This window comes from Myotis myotis, unplaced genomic scaffold (assembly GCF_014108235.1).
Source record: "Myotis myotis isolate mMyoMyo1 unplaced genomic scaffold, mMyoMyo1.p scaffold_m19_p_52, whole genome shotgun sequence".
Lineage (NCBI taxonomy): Eukaryota > Metazoa > Chordata > Mammalia > Chiroptera > Vespertilionidae > Myotis > Myotis myotis.
In genome coordinates this window covers 122,978-148,485 of record NW_023416360.1, presented here as the reverse complement: position 1 = coordinate 148,485, position 25,508 = coordinate 122,978, and the positions used below count along the sequence as shown (strand labels likewise).

At 53.2% G+C, this 25,508-nt stretch overlaps 1 protein-coding gene across 8 annotated transcripts in view; it reads right to left on the bottom strand.

The window, feature by feature from the left end:
• LOC118657340 (inositol-pentakisphosphate 2-kinase) overlaps positions 1–24,890 on the bottom strand; it is a 143,739-nt gene extending 118,849 nt beyond the window's left edge. The window contains exon 1 of one of the 8 annotated variants that reach the window (XR_004967989.1): positions 24,481–24,880. Coding sequence is in view for 7 of the 8 variants with exons in the window: in XM_036311206.1 (XP_036167099.1) it covers positions 24,481–24,720 (240 nt within the window). In the remaining variant the exon portion in view is untranslated. Of the gene's footprint in view, positions 1–24,480 lie in introns of all 8 variants that reach the window. The other 7 variants (XM_036311206.1, XM_036311205.1, XM_036311207.1 and 4 more) reach the window with 7 other exon arrangements.
• Between the last annotated feature and the right edge of the window lie 618 nt (positions 24,891–25,508).

Here is a 25,508-nt window from a genome sequence, read left to right as displayed (position 1 = left end):
CAAATGCTCAATTGGATGGAGATCTGGTGATTGTGGGGGCCACCTAAGCAAGGTAAAGTCTCCCTCATGTTTTTGAAACCAGTCTGCACAATATGAGCACCATGACAGGGCGCACTGTCTTGTTGGAAGAAGCCATCTCCATTGGGATATGCCATCAACATGATAGGATGAATTTGATCAGCAACGATGCTTAGGTCTGTTGTGCTATTCAGACGTTGTTCCACACGAATTAAAGGGCCCAAGTCATGCCAGGAAAACATGCCCCAAACCATAACACTGCCCCCACCAGCTTGAAGGGTTGTATTCATGCATATGGGGTGCATGCTTTCATGCTGTTTCCACCAAATTCTCACTCTGCCATCTGCATAATGCAACTGAAAACGTGATTCATTGGACCACATGACTTTTTTCCAATGCCTGACTGTCCAATCCTTGTGTTCCTGTGCAAATTGGAGATGTTTTATCTTGGTAACTGCAGACAGCAAAGGTGTTCGAACAGGCCTTCGCTTCCATATCCCATACGATGCAGTGTATGGCTAATTTGCCAACAAATGTCAGGTGGTCGTAATAATCTGGCCACTCAACGTATACATATACATGAGCTCCAATGCCCAAGGGCAGGAGATGGATGTCCTGGATCAAGAAGGGACAGAACTCTGCCTTTTGTACCATTTGGGACCCAACAGACTGGATCATGCAACCCACATCGGGACGCGTCCACTGAATCAAATGCTGGTCTCTTCCAGAACCAGCCTCAGACATGCCCAAAAATGATGCTTCACCAGCTGGGCTCCCTCAGTCCACAGACTTAACCACCACGCAGGCATGGGCTCCGCTGCAACAACGCTCCACTCCACCGCTGTGGTCGAAAGCATCTATTACCATGTGCAACCTGAGTAAAATGTTCTTCACAAGACCAGGCTGAGGGCCAATGTGGCGCGCAGGGGTCAGCACTTTGTCATCACCTGGCACCCACGTAACAGACCCTCACACCCAGCAGCCAGGAGAGCAGCTATGAGCACCATGGTGCCTGTGGCCTGGTGCCTGGCTGAGTCAGGCAGGTCCCTCCCCTTAACTGAGCCTGGCTGTAAACTGGGCCATCTGTGTGGCATGCCCAGCCCAGTGCTGAGGCAGCTGAAAGGACCTGGTCCACAGGTGAGACAGGCCATGTCAAGCCCAGTTAGGAGGTGTGCCACGGCTGGAAAAGCAACCTGTGAGTTCTGCCCCTGAACCCATGTGGGCAGTGGCCTCACTGTCTGCCCAGCAAGAGAACAGTGTGGGCATCTCTGCAACGAGCACTGGTCTCTGCTCACAGAGGCTGACTGATCTGAGTGCTGCAGGAGACTGAGGAGGGCCTCCTGGCCCCGGCAGGGAGCCATGTCTGCGGTCTGGCATCTGAAGCAGCAGGCACGTCACAGGCCAAGCCAGGAGCGCTGACTTCAGCATTCCCACAAGGAAGACAGGAATCCTTACAGGAAGTTGGCATTTGGGATTCTCAGCTCCTTTGTTGCTCTCAGCCCCATTCATGGGCTGACCCAGCCCCACTCACAACCAGCAGGTCCCACCTCTCCCTTAAAGGGCCACCAGCCTACGCCTGGTAAGGGCAGTCCAGAAATTCCTGAGCTCTCCCAGCTGCCCATCTTACCCTTCTGCTGAGCTCCTTGCCTGATCTTCAACTGCTCCTGGGACCAGGGGCCAGGAGGCTCATGACATCTTTCTGTGCACACACATCTTCCTATGCAGGCCTGAAGGAGCTTTGCCTGACCTTACCAGGTGGCTTGCAGCACCTTTAGCCCCTCACCAGCAGCACCGACTGCATGCCTGGCCTCAGATGGGTGCCGCTGGTGCAAAGACACCAGACTCTGTCCCGGCTGAGACCCCAAAGCCTGGGATCCTGGGGAATCAAATGACCAGAATCACGGTGTTAATGTAAGAAACATTCAAACCTGTGAGGAATTTTTGTGAGTTTACTTGAGTCAAACTGTCAACAAATGCCGGGAACCACAGCGGACTGAGATAATGCTCCGGAGAATGGCACTTTTGCACCTTGTTTTATACACTGCAATCAAAAGAGAAGACTGACGTAAGAGGGTTACATGAAATCCATTGGTGATAGATTAGGGAGGCGGAAGAAAGCAGAGTAGGGAAACCTCTGGGGCTGGATAAAAAGCGAAATGATAGACACACACTTCTCTTACTTAGGTGGGTGCAGGGTATTTAACAATTAACTAAGTAACAATGAGAGGATTTGTGTCTGCTTTGAGGGGTCCGGAAAGAAAAATTACTTTGACATTCCAACAATATGTGATCGTAAATGCAAAAAGACAATAGGCTCAGTTAAGATAAAGACTGACCTTTGTCAGGGAAGATACTGGCCTAGGACATGACTACTCACCATAAACTCCTTTTAGTTCAAAAATTTTAATTTCAGACCACCCTTTGTAGTTACCTTAGGTCTCTGAGTTTGCAAGGCCACAACACAGGCCTTCCCTGAGCTCGTCAGGTTAGCAGGTGGCCCCTTTTTTCCATCATTGCCACCTTGGCTCACCAATGGTATTGATTATTGATCAAAGACCATCGGCACCACAGCCTCTCTATCTGCACCCAAAGTGAAGAGCCCCTGAATTGTGTGGTCCCCTTTCCCAGTTCTCAGAGCAAGTGTGCACCACCTTGGGCAGACGCTGGCCTTGGGCAGAGCTGGGCCAACAGGCAGCTGGAGCTCAGGGAGAGAGGGCAGTCACCATCTGCTGGCACATGTGCCCCCTGGCCCTGCTGCCAGCCCCACCTAACCAGCTGAAGATATAATTCACTGCTTCTGCCCTGAGGGAGGGAAAATCAAGCTCCATGCTAGCCCGCCACACTCTGTGCTCAACAGACACTGGTGGACTAACGGATTTCCCACAAAGCCACGGGGCTTCATCACACCAGAGTCAGAAGGGGATCTGGCAACTCTGAGGACATGGTATGTGGGGGCCACACTCAGACGTTTCTGTGTAACCAACTCCCTCTGCAAGGGCCCGTCAGCCTTGCAAAACTCCATTTCCACTCACCAAACTCAAAAGGGGGCTCAGGCTCAGTCCAGTGAAGGTTATGACATTACTATTAGAGAAAGATGTTACAGCATTAGGAGATTAAAGTCTTTGTCAAAAGTTGATTAAACCTATCAACACTGCATTTGCTGGCCAAACAGCTTAGTAAAAAATACGTAGTAATGGCAGACATGCAAAAATGTTCGACTGGGGATCTGGCATTTAGCAATCATTCCCCACCACAACACAGAGAAGACAGCAGCAGGATGAAGGACACAACCTTCTTCTCAAGGCAGCTTTTCCCTCAGGAAATGGAATCACAAGGGGATGGAACAACATCCCAGTAAAATAAAAAGGGAAGAAAGTACACACTGTTGTGCACCCACCAGAGTAGAACAAAATAAAAGTATGTATTTACAAGTTTTCTGTACATCTAAAACTGCCCTATAAAAAAGCTAAAAAGATATTGGCAAGCACCTAAACACATGAAAATCGATCTCTTCAATAATGTCTATATCAGAGAGAATGGACAGAACAACACAACAGGAAACTATAAAAAAAAAAAAGAAACATCGCATTATCAGAACCGAGGAATCACTCCAAAGAGGTGCTGAGGGCGGGCTGCACTGAAAAGACACATTAAAGGTACAGAAAGGCAGACACTGAACAAAGAAACAAGGCGCACCCCTCCCAAAGGGAAAGGGACACAACACAAAAGAAAAAAGAAAAAGCAACCAAGCTAGTGTATTTTCTCAACCCAGCAATGATGTTATCCAGCACCCGTCACTAAGCAAGGACCAGCAGGCCTGGCTTCCTCCCACACCCCGGGCTGGCAGGCGCTGGCTGTGGCAGGATCAGGGCTGGGACTCAGGGCTTCCCGGCCTCCTGTCACATCCCCTCCCAGCAGGAGACAGGAGGGGAGGGGCGGAAGGATGTCCTGGTCAGCACAGGCTCAATCCAGCTGGACCAGGTACAAGAGCTCCACAAATCCTCCCTTCAAAGGAAGGCTCTTCAACGCCATACTGACTGAGCAAACAGAAGCAATGTCCATCTTGAGAATCATTATCGTGCCCCAGGAGCACAAAACCAGTGGCACCCATTCAATTCAACTTAAACAGTATTGATTAGGCACTGGCTAGGGGTCAGGCTAGGCCAAGCACAGTAAGTCCCCCATGCACGAGGGGCAGAGGGGAGCCGCGACAGCAATGGGCAGAACAGCAGTGAGATGCCCTCTCTACTGGGATGGACTCAAGGGGACTTGGCGTACTCCTCCCTCCACTGAAGCGTTAGAAAGCGTAGGCCATAAAAAGAGCATTTATCGCTATCGTCATTCTACCCACACAGATTTAAAATGACAGCAAATATTAACAAAGAACAGAATGCACTAATAAACAATGGACAAGCACTGGTGTCACTCCCCTTAAAAGGCTGAGGCAAGAAAATCTCCCACCACACTTTATAGAGACAAGAGAGAGGATAAATTAATTCCATATTGTTTACAGGTGATGATTTTAACTTCAAAGAGATCATTTAGAGACCTGCAATCCCCCCAAATTAAATTTGGTTAGGAATACATAATAAAAAAACAGCAATTACGTTTATAATCTCAACATCAAAATCATTACCACTTGAATATCACTTTAACTAGAAGCATGGGACTTAGTAAAAAAAAAAAAAAGATAAATACTCTAATAAGAAAGGCTGAACCCAGTCATTACATGGAGCTCTCATGACATGGGCCACACAGCTGTACGGCTGAAGAAAACTGCCTGCATCCTCTGGGACTACTTCAGAGTCACAGTAATTTATCTGGTCCATTTAGCAAGCAAAAAGACTCTCCCCTCATCTCCACTAAAAAACGTAAAGATATAATTCACATACTCTAACATTCATCCTTTTATTTATTTTTTATTTTTAAATATATTTTTATTGATTTTTTACACAGAGGAACGGAGAGAGATACAGAGTTAGAAACATCGATGAGAGCGAAACATCGATCAGCTGCCTCCTGCACATCTCCTACTGGGGATGTGCCCGCAACCCAGGTACATGCCCTTGACCGGAATCGAACCTGGGACCTTTGAGTCCGCAGGCCGACGCTCTATCCACTGAGCCAAACCGGTTTCAGCACATTCATCCTTTTAAAAAATATTTTTATTGACTTCAGAGAGGAAGGGAGAAGAAGAGAGATAGAAATATCAATGATGAGAAAGAATCATTGATCAGCTAGCTGCCTCCTGCACGCCCCCTACTGGGGATCGAGCCCGCAACCCCAGACATGTGCACTGACAGAGAATTGAACCATGACCTCCTGGTTCACAAGTCAACACTCAACCACTGAGCCACGCGGCTGGGCTAACATTCACCCTTTTAATATGTAAAATTCATTGGGTTTTAGTAAATTCGTAAGTTTGTGTAACCATCACCACTATGCAATTGCACGTTTTCATCACCCTAGAAAGACCTGAGCCATTACCAGTCACTCCCCAGCTCCCCTCCTATAGATCCTAAGAACCACCAATGTGTTTTCTGTTTCTATGCCTTCTCTCACTGAACTTGATTTCAAGGTTCACCCATGTGTACCAGTGAGATAGGCTGAGCTTTTCTCAAACGATGGGAATGCCCTTCAGTTATTTTCTTAAGCCTCTCCTGGATATGCTTCAAGTTTCTTTTCAAGCACTCACTCCCCAAAGAGCTGCCCGCCCACCTGCGCCCGCTGAGACCAGCCCTGTTCTGTGTCTGTGTGAAGAACCCAGGCCTGGATAAGTCCAATCCAGCAGCAGTTCAGGGAACCATTTTCTTTTAAGTTTTTATTTATTGATTTGTTTGTTTGTTTGTTTTAGAGAGAGAGTGGAGGGGAGTTGGGGGGGGGGGGAAGAGAGGTACTGTTACGCTTATTTATGCATTCATTGGTTGATTCTAGTATGTACCCTGACTACAGATGGAACCTGCAACCTTGGCATATTGGAGACGACGCTCTAGCTAACCAAGCTATCGGGCCAGGGCGCCAGAATCTTCACTAGTGACTGCTCCCTTGGTGCACCAAGCTCCCTTTCTCCTTCCCTCTACCTTGTTTTCAGTAAACTTCTTCTTTTGAATCTGTTTCATCTCCTCTTGATTTCTATCTTGAGGGGCAAGACACCAGCACTTCTCTTATTGCCAAATACTATCCTGTTATATGAATGGACCACACTGCATTTATTCATTCATCTGTTAATGGACATACAGGTGGTTTCCACTTTGGGGCAGTTATGAATAATTCCATTGTAACTTATGTATGTTTTTGTGTAAACACATGCTTTTAATTCCTTTGGGCATATACATAGGAGTAAACAGATGGGACTTGTTAACTCTATGTTTAACATTTTTTAAAAAAATATATTTTATTGATTTTTTACAGAGAGGAAGGGAGAGAGATAGCTAGAAACATCGATGAGAGAGAAACATTGATCAGCTGCCTCCTGCACACTCCCTACTGGGTATGTGCCCAAAACCAAGGTACATGACCTTGATTGGAGTCGAACCCGGGACCCTTCAGTCCGCAGGCTGACGCTCTATCCACTGAGCCAAACCGGTCAGGGCTATGTTTAACACTTTGAGGAACTGCCAGACTATTTGCCAAAGCAGCTGCACCATTTTTCATTCCACCAGCAAAGTGTGAATTTTGATTTCTCTACATCCTCACCAACACTTGATATTGTCTGTCTTCTGATTTTAGCCATCCTAATGGGTGTGAGATCTCCTCCCATTAAAAGTCTATATATAACAGCCTAAGCGACCAAACGACTGGTCAACCAGTCGCTATGACACCAGGGGGCAGACGCTCAATGCAGGAGCTGCCCCCTGGTGGTCAGTGCGCTCCCACAGCCAACCTCCCATGGCCGGCCAACCCCCTATCAGCCCCGATCAAGGGGCTGACCGGCCTCCTCAATCAGCCCAGATTGCCGGCCAGGCCGAGAGACCCCACCCGTGCATGAATTCATGCACCAGGCCTCTAGTAAATTAATATTAGTAACAATAATAGCTATTACTCTCATAATTCTCTGTAAACATATTATTTCACTCAATGCCTACTAGTATATCAAAGTTTTCAGGAGAAATGACATTCCCATTTTATGAACAAAGAAACCAAGTGCTCCAAGAGGCCAAGGCCTATTTTGGGTAGAGGGACATCTGGAACTCTGGGCCATCCAGACCCCTCACGCCAGCTCCTATCACTGCACTAGTGATATATCCAGAGTAAACAAAGAACTCTGACATGCCAATAAGGAAAAGGCAGACACCCCACAGAAACACTGGCCAAGGCTCTTCACAAGCGGCTCCAAATGGGGAAATGCAAATCAGCACCAGGCCAGCAAGGAAGACAAGATCAGAAAGGCTAGAATTTAACACAGAAAGTGCCCCTTTGGGTGGGGAGGATGGTAAGAACCAGGAATACCCACACTGCAAGTGCAACCACCCTGGAAATTGCCTATCCTCCACTCACCAGAAAGCCCAGCCCGTGCCATCCACACGCATGCGTACAAGTGGTACAGAGGCCAACAGCTCAAACCTGGGGAGGGAAGCATGGTGAGTGCACAAGAGCTCTACCAGCAACGAACGTCGACAATCTGCAAATTCAGGCAACAGCACCTCATGACACAAAACGCTGAGTGAACACACAAAACCTGTGGATGGACTGCTGCGCAGGGTGGGGAACCTTCTTTCTGCCAGGGGCCATCTGGATATTTATAACCTCATTTGCGGCCATACGAAATTATCAACTTAAACATTAGCCTGTTCTATTTGGTCAAACATTTAATTAACTCGCCCCTAATGCCTTGGCAGGGTCAGACCAAATGATTTCACAGGCCACACGTACCCCACCCCTGGCCTACAGTAAGTCAAAAATAGGGAAATTCAGAGCCAAAATCATTCATTACCCCTGGACAAAAGCCAACGTGCCCCCAGGCTGGATATACCCCAGGGAGCCAATCCCTCCTTACTAAGGAGACAGAGGCACCAGAGACCAGATGAAAGATCAACTTCCATAAATGCACTTCAGCAAAAACCTGCTACAAGAGCGCAAGGTCCCGTCAGGAAGGGGGACAAGAAACAAGCTGCAGTCCCCCGGGCCACTGTGCCCCAGCACCCAGCCACACAGTCTTGCTGGCAGCTAGAGAGAACCAAGGGAAGCCCCTACAGCAAGTATGTCAAACTCTGTGGCCCACAACGAATGTTTTTGCAGCCCAGACAATATAATGGTATGTAAGAAATGGTTTAATAAAAATTTTGTAACTTAATTTTTACAATATCCTGTTATACATAACTAGAGGCCCGGTGCACAAAAATTTGTACACGCAGGGGGGAGGGGGGTCCCTCAGCCCGGCCTGTGCCCTCTCGCAGTCTGGGACCCCTCAGGAGATAACGACCTGCTGGCTTAGGCCTGCTACCGGGTGGCAGAGGGCAGGCCTAATCCCTAGGTGCAGCCCCTGGTCGGGCTCAGAGCAGGGCCGATTGGGGAATTAGGGCGCCAAACCCTGTCATGCACAGAGCAGGGCGGATCGGGAGGTTGCTATGCCACCCTCAGTCACGCTCAGGGTAGGGCCGATTGGGGGGTTGGGGTACCGCCCTCTGTCACACTCAAGGCAGGGTCGATGGGGAGGTTGCGGCGCCACCCCTGTCACACACAGAGCAGGGCCCATCGGGGGGTTGGGGATCCATACCCTGTCATGCACAGAGCAGGGCGGATTGGGAGGTTGCGATGCCACCCTCAGTCATGCTCAGGGTAGGGCCGATTGGGGGGTTGGGGAGCTCCCCCCTGTCACACACAGAGCAGGGCCCATCAGGGGTTTGGGGAGCTCCCCCCTGTCACGCACAGAGCAGGGCCGATCAGGGGGTTGGGGCGCCGCCACTGTCACACTCAGGGCAGGGCCGATGGGGAGGTTATGGCTCTACCCCATCACATATAGAGCAGGGCCCGTGGGGTGGGGGGGTTGGGGCGCCGCACCCTGTCACACACAGAGCCGCAGGGCGATCAGGAGGTTGGGGAGCTCCCCCCTATCAGGCACAGAGCAGGGCCGATCAGGGGGTTGGGGTGCCTTCCCCTGTCAGGAACAGAGCAGGGCCGATAGGGAGGTTGTGGCCCCGCCCCCTGTCACACACAGAGCCACAGGGCAATCGGGGGTTTGGGCGCTGCCCACTGTCATGCTGATCCCGGTGCCAGGAGACCTCGGGGCTCCGCTGATCCCGGTGCTGGGAGGCATATTACCCTTTTACTATATAGAATAGAGGCCTGGTGCATGGGTGGGAGCTGGCTGGTTTGCCCTGAAGGGTGTCCCGAGTCAGGGTGGGGGTCCCCACTGGGGTGCCTGGCCAGCCTGGGTGAGGGGCTGAGGGCTGTTTTCAGGCTGGGACTGAAGCTCCCAACACTCCTTTTTTTCTTTTCTTTTTTTTTTATTCTGAGCCAGCTTTAGCTCTGAGGCTCCAGCTCTTAGGCCTCTGCTCCTGAAAGCAGGTATCTGGTTTGTTTAGGTTCTACAATCGAAACTCTGTATCAGCTCCAGCTCTGAGATCCCAGCTAGCTGAAAGCTGGTTTCTGGGGTTTTGTTTAGCTTCTATTTTTGTAACTATGTTTCAAACTGCCAGCTCAGAGGCCAGCAGCGGCAGGCGGGGAGCATTGGAGTCCTCCGTCACTGAAGCAAGCAAGCCTCATGTTAGTATCAAGCTGCCTGGCTGCCGGCCGCCATTTTGGCTGGCAGTTAATTTGCATATCGCCCTGATTAGCCAATGGGAAGGGTAGCAGTCGTATGCCAATTACCATGTTTCTCTTTTATTAGATAGGATTATTAATAATGAACTACAACGTTTGCTAATGACTGATTACTATAATTGTGTTGCATTCATTTCCCTTATGCGCAGGCGCACCATTTCTCTCCACTAATACTAGCAGCGAATATTTTAGCAGCGGATGGCCATGTCATTAGTCTTGGACTGACTTGTTTGGTATGTGCAACAGGAAACATTTCGCTTTTGGAGAGCAAGAAAAATAGGTTTATTTGCTTTACGCTTATTTATTTGTGAAGTTATTCATTGTCTGGTAAGCTAATGTTCAAGAAAAATTTTTAATTTTTATTAAAATGTTCTATTATTTTATGTTAACAATGACTCATTTATTTTAGCCCTTTGTAGTCAGCATGTCTCTATCGAAATAAACCTACTTTTCTATGAAAATGGAAGCTTTTGTTTTTTTGTGGCCACATAAACTTAAACGGTGTTTATTTGGCCCGTGGTAGCCTTTGAGTTTGACATGCTTGCCCTGCAGACACCTGAGCAGACAACCAGGTCTGGGGAGAGGGCATGAGAGGGGCTCTCGACCGCAATCAACGGGAAGGCACCCAGGGAGGCCACCCTAAGGCCCCACGGGAAGTTCCGAGGCACCCAGAAACAAAGTGGCTCAGCAGGGCCAGCTCAGCTCTCTGCCCCCAGGTTCCCACCAGGCCCTCTGCACCCTAGGCAGCTCTGAGGGGTCAAGGGAGATAGAACAGCTGGGAGAGGCCGTGGAGGGTGGGCACTAGCCCATGCCTATGCACTTCACAGTCTGTGCTAACGGGAGCCTATTAACTTCTCTCTTGGGAGGGATCTCCTTCCACAAGTAAGAAACTGAACTCTTGAGAACAAACAACTCCACATCTTTTCCCAATGGAACCACCACAAAGACAGGAAAGAGGCAGAAGAGGTTGAAAGGCAAAACCAGGATCAGGACCCACAGCCCCACTCACTGCTCAGCTGCCTGAGCCTCAGAATCACCCAGGGAGTCGGAAACAACCGTTCCAGGTGCAGGCACACCCGCCAGCCGGCCCTGCCCAGCCTTGGGGTCTGGGCCTGGAGTCTGGAATGTGTTGGCTAGGCCAGGCCTGCTTCGCGGATTTATGGAGATTCTCTCCCTCCTGGCAGTCAACCCCTCCCTGGGTGCTGGGTAACTGACGTGGCATAGAAGAGGCTGGCCTTTTTGCCAGGGAACCGGGGGGCTGTCTGTGTGTCCATTCTGGACATGGGGAGATGGGCCTACCTCACAGGAATTGCCAAAAAAGGTGAGAGCTCAGAACTTCACGCCTGGGTGTTCACGTAGCTGTGATCCTGAGCGCCAGACATGGGAACCCCAAGATCCCCCAGAGGGAGGTGCTAGTGACTCGGGCACGGTGCTCACAGAAAACCAACCACCAACATGGGCAACTCCATGCATCTCAGAGGAGCCAGATACAAAAGCCACCTGGGAACAGCTGTCAGCACAGATGTCAAGAACAGAGTCTGACCATACAGCGAGGTTGCAGGGCCCCTGGGCGGGGAGGGACTGGAAGGCACATGAGGATGACCCTCAGCAGGGGGCACCCACAGGAGCCCAACAACCTGCGTCTTCTTACCAGTGAATTATTTATTCCCCATTTTAAAATGAGAGCTGCTGACAAGACAAAATCATCTGGGCAGCAGCCAGAGTCGCTCCAGAAGCATCTGTCCCTGGAGGTGAGAGGCCCTGACAGTGCAGCCCGCGATGGAAGAGGTGCTCGCTCCACCTCACAGAGAGACCCCCACATCCCAACAGGCAGTGGCTGGGTCTCCTGGGCAAATAGGGACGGGCCAGCAGGGGCTGCAGGAGCAGCTTCCTGGAGCCTCTGGGAGGAAAACCACTGGGGGTGGGAGGGGTGTCCAAGCTCCCACGTAAGACACAACCTTCTGGAGGGCTACAAACTGTGTGAGTCCCCACTGGGTCCCCATCAGGCCACATCTCAGAGCCAGGAGGTCACCAGGGGGCCAGAGGGTCTGCCCCGGGGGCAGCAGGAACAGTGCCGAGGGCTACCCAGGGACCTTCCCTGCAGACCTCCCTTAGTAATGCCTCCTGAGGCTGGCACTCTACCATTTCAGTTCACAAACACAGACTGGGGCCTGGGGGAGGCAAGGCCCGACACCCAGATACACAGTGCGGACCAGGATGGCCTCTTACACGGAAGGAACGCAAGCACCTGGGCACCCCATGCCAGGCACTGAGAACCCACACCTGGCAAGTGACAGGTGCTCAGCAAATACCTGTAGATGAACTGGGGGTCAGGGAGGACATGGGGACACTGCAGCGGGGGGTGGCCCATACCACAAGTGGGTGGACGGGAACACCGGGTCCAGGGCATGGACAGTGCCTCCCAGGTCTGCTGGGAAGGCTGAGGGGCTGCAGGGTCTGGGGAAGAGGTGCTGCAGGCGTCTCCTCTTTACTGCGCCCCCTAGCCAGCAGGACAAAGGCCCAGGGACTCAGAGGCAGAAAGGCCCCCAGCCTCACCCCTCTACCTGGGTGTATCCTCGGCTCACGCACACCTCCAGAGAGACTTCTCCAGGTCCAGCCCAGGGCAGGGGTGGTCGTGACCTCGCAGGGAGATGCAGACACAGAGGTGGGCCCTTCCAACAGCACGTATTCAGGGATGGGGCACCTTCCTGGGCCCCAATGCAGACAAATGCAGAGCGACATTCCACCACATGGGCAGGAAGCCTCCAGATCCCAAAGTAAGCTGCAGGGACAGGATGGGGCTCCCAAACTCATCTCCCCCCGGGGTCCCTTCGGAAGCATGAACACTTCCGCCTCCCTCGACCACCCGTGTCCCATCCTGAGACTGATCTCGGACCCTGAAAGCTCACCAGGTGATCCTGGCCTGCAGAAAATGCCGTATCACACTGGCTTTGCAGGTGCTTCCACTGGAACCTAAGTCAGCCGAGAACCACACAGAGCCAGGTGCTCATGGACCTGCCAACCCACCGAAAGGAACACCCATGGCCACCCAAGGAGACTTCAGCTCACTACCCTCAGCCTGCTCACCCCATCCCCTCCCACCTGACTGAGAAGCTCCAAGAAGAACCCCCAGACCCACTCCCTCCTCCCTTGCTCTGAGGGCATGCCCTGGGCAGACAGGTGTGGTGGGTGGCACTGAGCCCCTGGGCATGTTTGGAGGCAGCTTGGGAAGGCGTGGCTGTGTCCCCAAGGAGACAGAGAGTGCCATCGCACTTGATCGTCACAACAGCAGGCAAAGTAGAAAGTTCACCACTCCCATTTCATAGGCGAACAAACCGAGGCCCAATGAGGTCAGATGATTTGCCTGGTTGGCACCACAGGGCTTCTCACTCCAAAAAGTTTTCCTCTTCCCAGAGCTGGGGTGTCCCAGGAGGGGTGGAATGTGCTGGAGAAAGAGTGGGTCAAGGATGGAGCTGGACCCCAAGAAGGCCCAAAAGGCTCACCTAGCAGGTGGGCAGGGAGGAACCTGGGAAGGCTGCTCCGGCCCTTGCAGGAGAGGGCAAGTTCCTCTTGGAAATGGGGGGGCAGGCTAGAGGCTGGGCACACCGGCACACCTTACCTGGTGGACAGCCCTCACCCATCAGACCAGTGTGCCGAGAATCCACAGCCATCCCAGTCCTAACAGGGTCACGTGTCTGATGTCTATCCTCTCCATTGGCCTGCCCTCCCCACTGTGTGGCTTCCAGCTTCAGTTTCCCTTCAGAGCACTTACATGCTGGCTGAGGGAATCAAAGACTGGGCTGTGACAGTTATCACACACCACTCGCCATGTTTGTCCCATCTGCCCACGTCCATCCCACCGTCTGCTGCACCCCAGCTGCCTGGGGCAGCGTCCAAGCACTAAGCTGCTTTTAGAAAACTGGCATCCACGCTTGGGCAGGAGAGATTTAGGCAGAATTGGGTGCTATTCAGAGAAGATTACACCCTAATTGCCTCAATGGCAGCAGACAGGCTTCTGGCCAGCTGAGCCCCGGGGCTGGAGGCAGGCTCCACAGACCCTGGCTCTTCCACTCAGGGACACAGAGGCCAATCCGAGGGCCTGGGGACAAGCCACCATCTTCCTCAGCAGCTGGCTGTCTGACAAAACCTCCATTCAACGGCCTGCAGTCAGGGCAGGAGGGACAGCTGTCCAGCTCCATTTGTCCCAGGCCTGAGGATGGCTAGGACAGGGCAGCTGGGACTGTGCGGGCTGGGAGCCCCAGGACAGCAGCCCAGTTGGAGTGGCCGGGCTTTTTCACTTCATCTCTAACCTCAGCGCATTTTAGGAAGGGACACTCAGCAAGCTTCAAGGGAGTGCCCAGAGACTGTAATTCAGGCCATGTCCCTGTAATGAGTTCTGCGGCTGGCCTCGGGGCGGGCATGGAGCCCAAGGAGAAGTGGGGTGGCTGCGATGCTCACAGGTCCCTCCAGGGGCTCCAGTAGGTGGATGGACCTGTCAACAGCTGCAGCCAGGGTGAAAGAAAAGGTCTCAGGGACCAAGTGTGCCCCACGTCTGGCATTCTGTCATAGTCACCCTCGTAGGGTCAGTCCCAGGTGCCCCAGGGACTAAGATCACCTGACATTAGGGGCTCCCAGACCTCGAGGAAATGAGGACCCTGACATGAAAAGAGAGGAGAAACAGGCTCAGGGAGGGACAGCCCGGACCCTGAGCTAAAGCCAGGTATCTAGTCTCCCAGCCTCAACCCTCCAACCCGAACACCTGCAAGTTGAACACCCGCAAGTTGCCCAGAGGGGCAAGGCCTGCAGACCCTTCCTGTGCCACACCTGTCGCCTCCAGGGTCAAATGCAAAGGCAGTGCGTTAGGCAGCTTGCTAGTGGTGTCCCAGGAGGGAAGTCAGCCCAAACAGAAGTCTTGTGCCCGCCTTACAGATACGGAGGAGAGAAGCCTCACACTTGTCCTCTGTTGAGAATCTGACCAACTATTCTAGTGATTTTTCTTTCCTTTTTTTTAAAAATCCTCACCCGAGGATATGTTTTTACTGACTTTTTTAGAGAGAGGGAAGGGGGAGAGAGAGGAACATCAATCGGTTGCCCCTGATGTGCACGCCCTGACCGGGAATCGAACCCGCAACCTTTTGGTGTATGGGATGATACTCCAGCCAACTCAGCCACTCAGCCAGGGCATGATTTTTCTTTTTAACCATTTGCATTCTACTACTTTTTCTCAAGACGAGAGAAAATTTTTTTTAAAAAGGAGCCATCATCAATTGATGGTGACCAGGACCAACCCTGCAGTCTGGGGCTGTAGACCCGGCTGCAGACCCCAGTCGGGTGTGCAGTCACACAATCAACACCACAGGGCTGAAGAGAACGCATCGTCAGTGACGCAGAAAACAGACAGAAACCCAATAAAACTAGTAACACACAACCAGGAGCAGGGCTACAGCAAAAGGACAATCACACAGATCATTGGGACAGAAAACAGGATCAGGGGCCAGGAGCAGCCACATATACAGCCAACTAATTGTTTATACAGGAGCAAAAGCAATTTCATTGAGAAAGTATAGTCTCTGCAATAAATGGTACTAGCCATTCACATGCAAAACAAACCGAATCTGGACACAGATCTTAAACCTTTCACAAAAACTACTTGAAATGAACCACAGACCTACATGTGAAATACAAAACTATGTCTAAATAAAAACATAGGCAAAAATCTATGTGACCTTGGGTTTGGTGATGAAGCATGATCTGCAAAATGGTATTAAATTAAAAACTACTCTGTACACAACACTGTTAAAAGAATGAAAAGACAAGCCAATAATTACTTGCAAAGTAAAACTTATGCCCTAACAAACATGTGCACTAGATGCTTACAGCAATTTTCTTAATAATGCCCCAAACTGGAGGCAACCAAGGTGCCCGGTCTGAAAGGATAAACAAACTATGTGGTACATCTAGACCAGGGTTGGGGGACGTCCAATCCCAAAATCATTTGGTCTGGCCCTGCCAAGGCATGAGGGGTGAGTTAATTAAATGTTTGACCAAATATAGCAGGCTAATTTTTTTTAGTGGATAATTTTATATGGCCGGGATATATTATAAATATCCAAATGGCCCTTGACAGAAAAAAGGGCCCCTAGTCTTGATCAAGACAATGAAATATTATTCTGTGATTTAAAAAAAAAAAAGGCTATCAAGCCCTAGCTGGTATGGCTCAGTGGATAGAGCATCGGCCTGCGGACTGGATTCGATGCTCCTGGGGGTCCTGGGTTTGATTCCAGTCAACGGCACATGCCTTGGCTGCGGGCTCCATCCCCAGTGGCAGGTGTGCAGAAGGCAGCTGATCAATGATTCTCATCATTGATGTTTCTATCTCTCTTTCCCTCTCCCTTCCTCTCTGAAATAAATAAATAAATAAATTAATTAAAGAAAAAAAAAAAGGCTATCAAATCACATAACAACACCGATGAATCTTAAACACATATTGCTAAGTGAAAGAAGCCAGTCTGAAAAGGCTATGTACTGCATGATTCCAATGATGTGATATTCTGGAAAGAGTGAAACTGTGGAGACAGTAAAAGATCAGCAGTTGTCAGGGGTTTGTGGAGGGAGGGTGTTGCATAGGTGAAGCACAGGAGATTATATATATGTATACACACACACACACACACACACACACATAAATATTGATTTCAGAGAGGAAGGGAGGAGAGAGAGAGATAGAAACATCAATGATGAGAGAGAATCATTGATCGGCTGCCTCCTGCACACTCCCTACTTGGGGGGGTCAAGCCCGCAACCCAGGCAAGTGCCCTTGACCAGAAATGAAACTGGGACCCTTCAGTCCGCAGGCCGACACTCTATCCACTGAGCCAAACCGGCCAGGGCAGAAGATTTTTTTAAGGTAACAAAACAATTCTGTGCGATACTTTAATTGTAGACAAATGACACTGCATTTGTCAAAACCCAGATGATGTTACAGCCCAAAGAGTAGGTGCAACCTTTTTAAAAGTCACTTAGGAGGTCAGTGGGTCCCAGGATGAAATGCTGAATGTGGTAAAACAATCGCACTGTATTACAGATGGATAAAACCACTTCACTGACGGGAATGGGGCACAGAGTGCTGCATAAGTAACTTATTAGGAAATAAGTATGTGAGACCAAAGCAAAGGAAGCTGCTCATACGACTCTAGTCTAGTTGGTAAACTGTTCCCCAAGGGGGTTCAGGTCAGCAGTTGGGACAGCACTGTGAGTGTGCAGGAACAGAATGGTTGCAGCACTATGGCCAGGGGGAGACAGGGCTGGAGACATGAGGATGAGCTCAGGTCAGCTTCATACACACACAGGTGGCTACATCTACAAGTGTTCATAGACATGTGCAGAGGACACACATCTACCCCCAGGCTGTCGGCTGAGGGCCGGGAAGCAGTGACCCTCCCGGCTACTTGGAGCTGATCCACGATGGGGCAGGGATGTAAAGGAGGAGCCTGGAGCACCTTGCTGTGCTGGAAAGTAAGGAGGTGCTGAGAAAGGAAGGGAGAGAGGGAGGAAGAGGGGGAATCACCACAGGCATCTCAAAGGGGCACAGGAGCCAAATGAAAGAGCTTCCAAGGACCAAATCAGAAACAAGTTGAGCAACCAAGTAAAGCAGCATTGGATTTTAACAAACATAAACATCCATGAGCCCACACCGATATGAAGGAATGGATGAATAAAGAAAGCGGCAGGGCTCCCATGCAGAAAAATTCCAAATAATGCCCGAGGATGCCCTCCAGGAGGAGAGCCGGCGCAGTTTGGAACGGGGAAAGGGCCTTTCTGGCACAGACACTGACAAACACCTCAGCCAGGCGTCCAGGCCACCCTCGCCGGGAAGTCACTGACCCTGACCGGATGGATGCGGGGAGATGGCACTGCACCTCTGTGTCTTCCTCCCCTGACCCATAACCCTATTCCAATTACAAGAAAAATATCAGACAAATCCGAAACGAGGGACATTCAACACAACACCTGACCAGTCCTCCTCACAACTGTCTAAGTCACCCAAAACAACAAAAGTCTGAGAAACTTTCACAACCAAGAAGAACCTGAGGAGACAGGACAACTGCCCTGTGGGGTCACGGACCGGTCCTGGAGTAGGAAAAGAACAGCAGATAAAAACCAAGGCTATCTACACACATGTGAACTTCAGTGAAGAAAGAGGCATGGCCGCTGGCTAACCACGCTCCGGTAAGATGCTGGTGGCAAGAGGACCTCTCTGCTAGCTTCACAACTGCTCTGTAAGTCTCAAAGTTTTCTAAAGGAGCTTAATGTTAAAAACCAACTGAAAAAGGCAGCACAGTGTAGCATGTGTTAAACGATTTAAAAAGACACAAATGCTGCAACACACATGGCACTGTATCCTGACAAGGCCGCGTGCCGGGGCTGAGGCGTCTCGGGGGGAGTGGGCCTTCTGAAAGGGATGCAAAGTTGCACCAGATCTGGGTGGGTGGGTCACTGGGTCAGGTTCTATGCTCACCTGGTGTGTTCTGGGGACAAAAATCTCACAAAAGCAAATGCTAAAATCTCATTATGCTCACACTGTTCCCGCAAATATCATCCACTCTGGAACAAATTGGCACTTTTCTTTTTTTTAAATCCTCACCTGAAGATATTTTTCCATTGATTTTTAGAGAGAGTGGGAGAGAGAAAGAGAGAGAAACATCGATGTGAGAGAAACACATCGATTGGTTGCCTCCTGCACAAGCCACAACCAGGGCCCAGGCCGGGAATGAACCTGCAACCGAGGTCCATGCCCTTGACCGGAATCGAACCCAGGACCCTTCAGTCCACAGGCTGATGCCTATCCACTGAGCCAAACTGGGTAGGGCACAATTGGCACTTTCTAAACAAGTGTTACAGCAGAACTGAGTGCTTCACGGAAGAAGATATAAATCAACCCCCCAAACACCATTTCTCCCTCAGAACACTGGCCACAGGATAAAGGCCACCACAGGTGCTGGTGAGAACGCAGACAGCTCCGAGGCTGCTCGGGGCTTGCCCTCCCAGAAGGGGTGGAACATCCGCAGCCCCAGCATCTGCACCAGGTAACACGGTGACTGATAGCAGGCGAGGCTTTGGGTCAGGATTGTAGACAGTCTTTCTGGCACACCCCCTTCCTGTGGCCAGTGTCCCTCTGACCACCCAGGTCACATTTTACAGCTCTCAGGGAATCACTCTGGCTGGTGGGACAATTTGGACCCTGCAGCAAGTGCAGGATGGGGGGTGAGGGGCAAGGAGGGAAGAGAGAGCCCAGGCAATCCCAGGCAGCAAATCACAGGAGCCTGCAGAATGGGGTCCCGGTCCGCCCTATGCCATCACTGAGAGGGAAGCGGCCCACTACCAGGGCTTCAGGGACGCACTGGCCGACACCGAGGCCCAGGGAGGGCACCACTCAGGGTCACATCAAGCATTGCTAGCACACAGCATGGGCTGTCACCCTCACGCTTCGGGCCCCAGCATCCCCTCCTGTGGAATGAAGATAAGAGCCTCCCTCCTGGTTCAGAGAGAGCTGGCAGCTCTCAGCATCACAGTCAGAACAAACCCAATGGGCGACCAAGGGCCCCTGCAGGCACAAGTAGGTGCCATAAGGCTGGTGTCCTGACTAGATGGGGGACGACAACCCAGCAACCCAAGAACCAGGCCACATATCAACTGAAGGCATCATTCTGGCCAACTTTTTTAAAAAGAGAAAGTTAAGAAAAGATAAGAGTGTGTGTCAGTCCTGAATGGAGCTGGAAGCGCAGCTCTAGGTTTCCAACAGGGAGGCAGGAGGGGCGACTGCCAGACAGGCTCACAAGGCTCTGTCCATAAAGCGGCAAGGCCTGCATGGAGTAGACCCGGATGCAAACAGAACAACTGCAAAGCTGCCTTTATGAGCCAAAAATGGGGAATCCAGACAATGACTGGATAGGAGACAGCATTAAGGAATCATTATTAATTCTGTCAGGTGTGAAAATTCACCTACGGTTATCCTATCTAATAAAAGGGTAATATGCAAATTGACCCTAAAAGTGGAACGACCGGTCACTATGATGCTCACTGACCACCAGGGGACAGATGCTCAATGCAGGAGCTGCCCCCTGGTGGTCAGTGCGCTCCCACAGGGGGAGCTCTGCTCAGCCACAAGCCGGGCTCACGGCTGTAAGTGCAGCACCTCCTCAGCAGCACTAAGGATGTCCAACGGCGGCTTGGGCCCACCTAAGCCGCAGTCGGACATCCCCCAAGGGCTCCCAGGTTGCCAGAGGGATGTCTGACTGCCAGCTTAGGCCCATTCACCTGGGAAGTCCCAGACTGCGAAGGGTGCAGGCCGGGCTGAGGGACCTCCCCAGAGTGCATAAATTTTTGTGCACCGGGCCTCTAGTGTTTTATAAAAAAAGAGTTATTTCTCAGCACAACACACCAATGTACTTACAGAGGAAGTGAGGCAAAGAGATGGCGGAGAGACACATTCCCTCTGCTCTGGTTATACTTACAACTTCCCCTAAAGAAGGTGGAAGCATTATGAGGGAAGCAATGCAGAAAACTGTCTTTAAAAAAGCAAATGCTTGAAATACAAACTACACAATTATTTTGCATGATACAACAGACTCAAAGTGCATGGTGCCTTCTGAACTATGGAAACTCCTGTCTTTATCCACTTGAATGAAACCTGCTTTTCTGCAACTCTGTGCTTTTTAAAAAACGACTGCTGCAAATGCTCAGTCCACCTCCCATGGCAGAGCACAGCAGGCTGGCAGGGTTTAATGCCCAGGACAGCAGATGGACAGCCACACAGGGCCTGGGAGGGCCTCATGTGTCAGAGCCTGCAGGGTCCGGGCCAGCCCTGGCCATGGGACCTCTTCACCTCACTGTCTAAGAAGAAACCAAATCTTTCTTTACCCCCAATATGTGTAGTGGCCCTTCACCCAGAGTCCTGATATGGCGAAGGTCCAAGGGGTGACTGCCCCAAACTGAGGAGGGGAAGCTGACCTCCTTTGCAGGAAGTGATGAGGGGGCGCGGCAGGAGCCCATGCTGGTCTGGCCGTGACTCTGTCCCAGGCAGCTGCTCAGGCCCAGGGAGCCTCAGCCACCAACCCCCTACCCGCCACCCCCGCAGGCTCAGGTGCACCAACCCATGCAGTGACCTGCACCCTTGCGACCCATCCTGGCTCCAGTGGGCAGAGCTGCTCGTTGAGGGCCACACAGCTAAGGGCCCAGCAGGATCCAACCCTTCCTGGAGCCAGTGTGAAAACCACAGCCTCATGCAGCACAGGCAGCACCTCCTCGCCTCCCAGGCAAAAGCCACCTTTGGGCCACAGGCTCCTGGTCCCAGGCCTGGCTACCTGCTGCCCTTCCTGTAGGAAAGCAGCTCCGTCAGTGTGCCAGTCTTGAGTCCAAGGCCATACCTGGGGACATCGAGGCGCACAGCTGCTCCCCCCAGGCCGGCAGATGGAAGCAGCCCAGGTGCCGTGGCAGTCAGTCTCGGCGCTTTTAAAAGTGAGGAGCCCCAAGAGGGATTCACAAACCTCTGCCCGACACACCCTCCGCTTGTGGGACAGCAGGGAGTGTCAGCAGTACAGCCTCAGTGAGCCCTGGAGTCGCAGCCTTTGGACATCTGTAGCTGCCTCTCCTGGCTGGGGACCAGCAGGGCCACATCAGCACCTCAGGGTTCCCCAGCCCCCCCAAGTCGTGCCTCTTCATGCCAACAGCAGAACGCACACCCAGCTCCGGCTCCAAAAGCACTTGGCCTCTCCCTGCGCTCCAGCCCCAAGGACTCTGCTCCGAGGTCCAGGGCACTCTCAGTGGGCGGGAGAGCCCTCCAGGCTTCAGCCAAAGCAGGGCTCTTCCTGCCCCACGCAGACACTGAGGAGGCTGGGCCCCACGCAGAAGCCTCCAGTTGCCCTGCCCTCCTCAGCAGGTGCCTGCCCTTTTAAGACAGGCTGCCTGGGCTCCTAGCCTTGAGCAAAACACACCTTCTCTGCACCTGCCTCAGTTTCCCCATCTATACAATGGCTATAAGAAGGTAGTAACCCAAGGGCTGGTATGAGTCAGTGGGGTCTAGAGAGGCTACGACAGGAGCAGCTCAGCTGCAGGGGTGAGACCAAGTGGCTGCGCTCACCCACCCCATCTGGCTGTGACTTCTGCAAACACATGGGTTGGGGAATCGGTGCCAAGGACCCCTTCCCACGTAGTTTGAGCTGCTGAGCCTTCCTTAGTCGCTCCCACCCATTCTACCTCAGTCTCCCCATCCTCTGTGAGAGATTATAAAAGGGAGGGAAGGGAGCAAAGGGGACAGAGTAGCTGCTCTCATCAGCTCTGCCCCAACCCTCCTGGTTGCTGAGCCTGCAGGACAGGAGGGATGACGGATGAGTGTTGGGAGCTGGGCTCAGGCAAGTCCAGAGGGGGTGGCAGAGGAGGCTCAGAAGCATCCGGCAGTGAGGGCAGCACAGGCTGGGCCAGCTGGAGGCCCCAGGCAGCAGGCTGGGGCTGCCCTCTGGGAGACGCAGTGGGGACGCTACAGATCACACCAAGCCAAGGAGCAGAGTTGGTGGCTGTGGGAACAGCAGGGAGGGGATCCAGGCCTGAGAGGTGGAGGGAAGGAGCTGAGGCCACTAACCAGCAAGTGTAAGCACTCCCTGTGTGCCGGGCAGGCATTATGCCCAGTCTATGAGACGCCAGAGCTCACCAAACTGCACCCACTGCTTCCCCAAGATGTATATATATCACACACTCAAGATCCTGAGGTGGCAGAGAGGGCGTCCAGACCTGTCTTCTCACTCTCCCTGGGAGCCAAGAGATGGCGGGGCTGACACTGCATCAGGAACCTGCCCCTGGCCTGCGGCATGCCTTCTCACCCTCCACTACCCCCCTCACCCCCCTGGTGAGGACCACCTACTTCTGGCACTTACCTAACCCTACCAGACAGGAGCTCCCACCTAATGCCTGCACCCCGCCAGACAGCTTCCCTCCCTCAAACATGGTATTACCTACAAATGTTGGACAGGAGTACAGGCAATTCTGTTTGTAGCATAATTTGTTAGTAACTGAATCCACTTTAATTCAATGAATTTTTAAAAGAATTAAGATAGTTCACTTCTCTACAGGAGAAAAAAATGGGCCCAACAAATTCAGGGTGGGGTAAAAATAGGTTTACAGCTGTTCACATGAAAAATAAATAGGTTGACAAGAGCCTGTACTGGTACAGGCATGAGTGAACTGGTGCAAGCTTTCTGGCAACATCTCCTGAACAGATCATCTTCCTCCAGCTTCTGCCAGAACTTCCCACCCGCAATGGGGGAAACTGAACCCAGGGCAGCAGAGCGACATGTCCAAGGCCATGTGGCCAGTGCATGCAGGAGCCAGGAGGGGACAGCAAGCAGGCAGGCACCTGAAGGAACTGCAGAAACTGACCCACCTTCCAGACACACCCACTGAACGGAGCCAAGGTGCTTGCATTGGCCAAAAGGTTTGTCCACAATGGAAAAGAGCTAACAAACGAAAGGTCCCTGAGCGGGAAGCAGTTCTCTCTGCAATCATGGGTCCAGGCCTTCTTACAGGGTCACGAAGGCAAGCTTGTGAGCACAAGAGGGGGGCTGTGAGTGCTGTGGGGGTGAGTCCCATCCAGGGAGACCCTGGGTGCATCCCCCCCACTTCCCAAATGGAACCCTTGTTGGAGGGGCCACATGTTACGCCTCTTGAAGATCCAGTGCCAGCCAAGCCTGACTCAAAGGAGCCCCAATACTAGCTGACAGATGTCAGGACCTGGGGTGAGTGAGCGGCCACCTGCCTTCCCGCCCGCCCGTGTCAGTCGTTTACTGATGCTAACCTGAGCACCTACTCTGCCAGGCATGGCTTCCTTTATCCGCTCCTCCCCGCCTTCACAAGAGGGCTCTACTGGACTCCCCAGTGAGGCAGGGAGGCTCTGACCAGTCCAGGCACCCGTCCCAGCCACTAGGAGTGGTGGTGCCAGGAGGTGGGGGTTGGGGGAAGCAGCTGGCATGGTGGATCCCAGGATCAAGGGCCAAGAGCCCGCCAGGACAAGGGGAGAGTCAGGTGGGGAAGGGGCACCCTGTCGGGGAAACTGACACCATGCCCCGCCTTTTCAAGCCTTATGGGTGGGCCATGCTGCAGAGAGGAAGCCAAGGCCCCGTCCTCCTCGCTCCCGCACAGGCTGGGGAGAAGCTGTTGTTTAGGTCACTAGCACACTTCCCGCAGGGCTGCCCGAGGACCTGACTCCTCACCCCGGAGGGAAAATCCGTGACACACGCAGAGCGGCCCGTCCCGTCGGCAGGGAGAGCCGGGGGCGCGCCCACACAGGAAGTGGGCGGAAAAAAGCAGGCTTCCAGGGCAGTGGGGGGAATGGTGGGAGAGCTGACTCCGGGACAGGCCCCCGACACAGGCCGCGACCGCCGCAGTCCAGGCCGCCTGCCCCGGCACCAGCCCTGCCGAAGGCAGCTGCCCCGCCTGGGAAGGGTGATGCAGGGCCGGGCTTTTCTTGGCGCTCGTCCCTCGCCCACTCCCTCCCCCAACCCGGGAGGCCGAGCACCGCAGGAAAACACCACCCACCGTGCCCAGGCCCGCCACCAGGCGCAGGCAGGCCGCGCACGCACCCCTGGCGCCCGGGGCGGCCGGCGAGGGGTCAGCTCAGGGCGGGGTGGGGAGCCGGGCGGGGCGCCTCACCTCCTTGAGCTGCTCCATCTCGCCGCGGATGGCCTCGTAATCCACCTCGAGCTCCTCGAACTGCAGCTTGAGCTGGTGCTTCTCCTCGAGCACCGCCAGCCCGTACTCGGCCGCCTGGATCTTCTCGCGCGTGGTCTCGGCCAGCTCGTGCGACAGCCGCTTCACCTCGGCGCGCAGCCACTCGGGCTGCGCCTCCATCACCAGCCGCGCGTACTCCTCCTCCTCGGACGGCGCCGACATGGTGGCCGCGGGCCGGCTCACGCTGCTGCCACCGGGCTCACACCCGGCTCCCGTCCGCTGGCCACCGCCCAGCCCGACAGCGCCCGTGCCGCCGCACAGCCGCAGTGCGCTCCCCGCCGCGCGGGGCGATGTGGGTGCCGTAGTCCCGCCCGCGCGACCGCCAAGCTCGTGTGGACACGAGCCCGCCCGCCCCGGCCCTTGATTGGCCGGCCGGCGCCGCGGCTCCTCCCAATCCCATCGCCGCGGCCGCCGCCGCCCGGGATATTCTGGGCGCCGTAGTCCCGCCCGCACGCCGCCTACCAGGACCGTCATGCCCGCGCCTGCCCGCCCCCCGGCCGTGATTGGCCCGCGAGGCCGCCGTCGCAGAGCCGGAAGTGTGTTGTTCTTCTGCCCGCCCCGGCCGTGATTGGCCCTCGAGGCCGCCGTCGCAGAGCCGGAAGTGTGCTGTTCTCCTGCCCGCTCCCAGGCCAGGCCTCAGCCCCACCCTCTGCGGGACCCGGTCTCCGAGGCGGCAGGACGGGCGCGCCCTGACGTGCCCGCGGTTCGCCTGGGACGCCCGGGAGGTGCGCCAGTTCTGGCCGCGCAGCCTGGCCCTCGTGTCGCGGCTGGTGCCCCTTCGTGATCGCCACCTGTGAGCCGCCGCGGAGACCTGCCGACACCCTCCTCCGTTCCTTTAACCACCGTTTTCATTGCTATGTCTGGTTCAGACTAATGGCCCCACACTGTTTCTTCACTATTGCCGCCATTCCTTCTCCACCCATGGCTTTGTATTCTAGAGAAGAGATTTC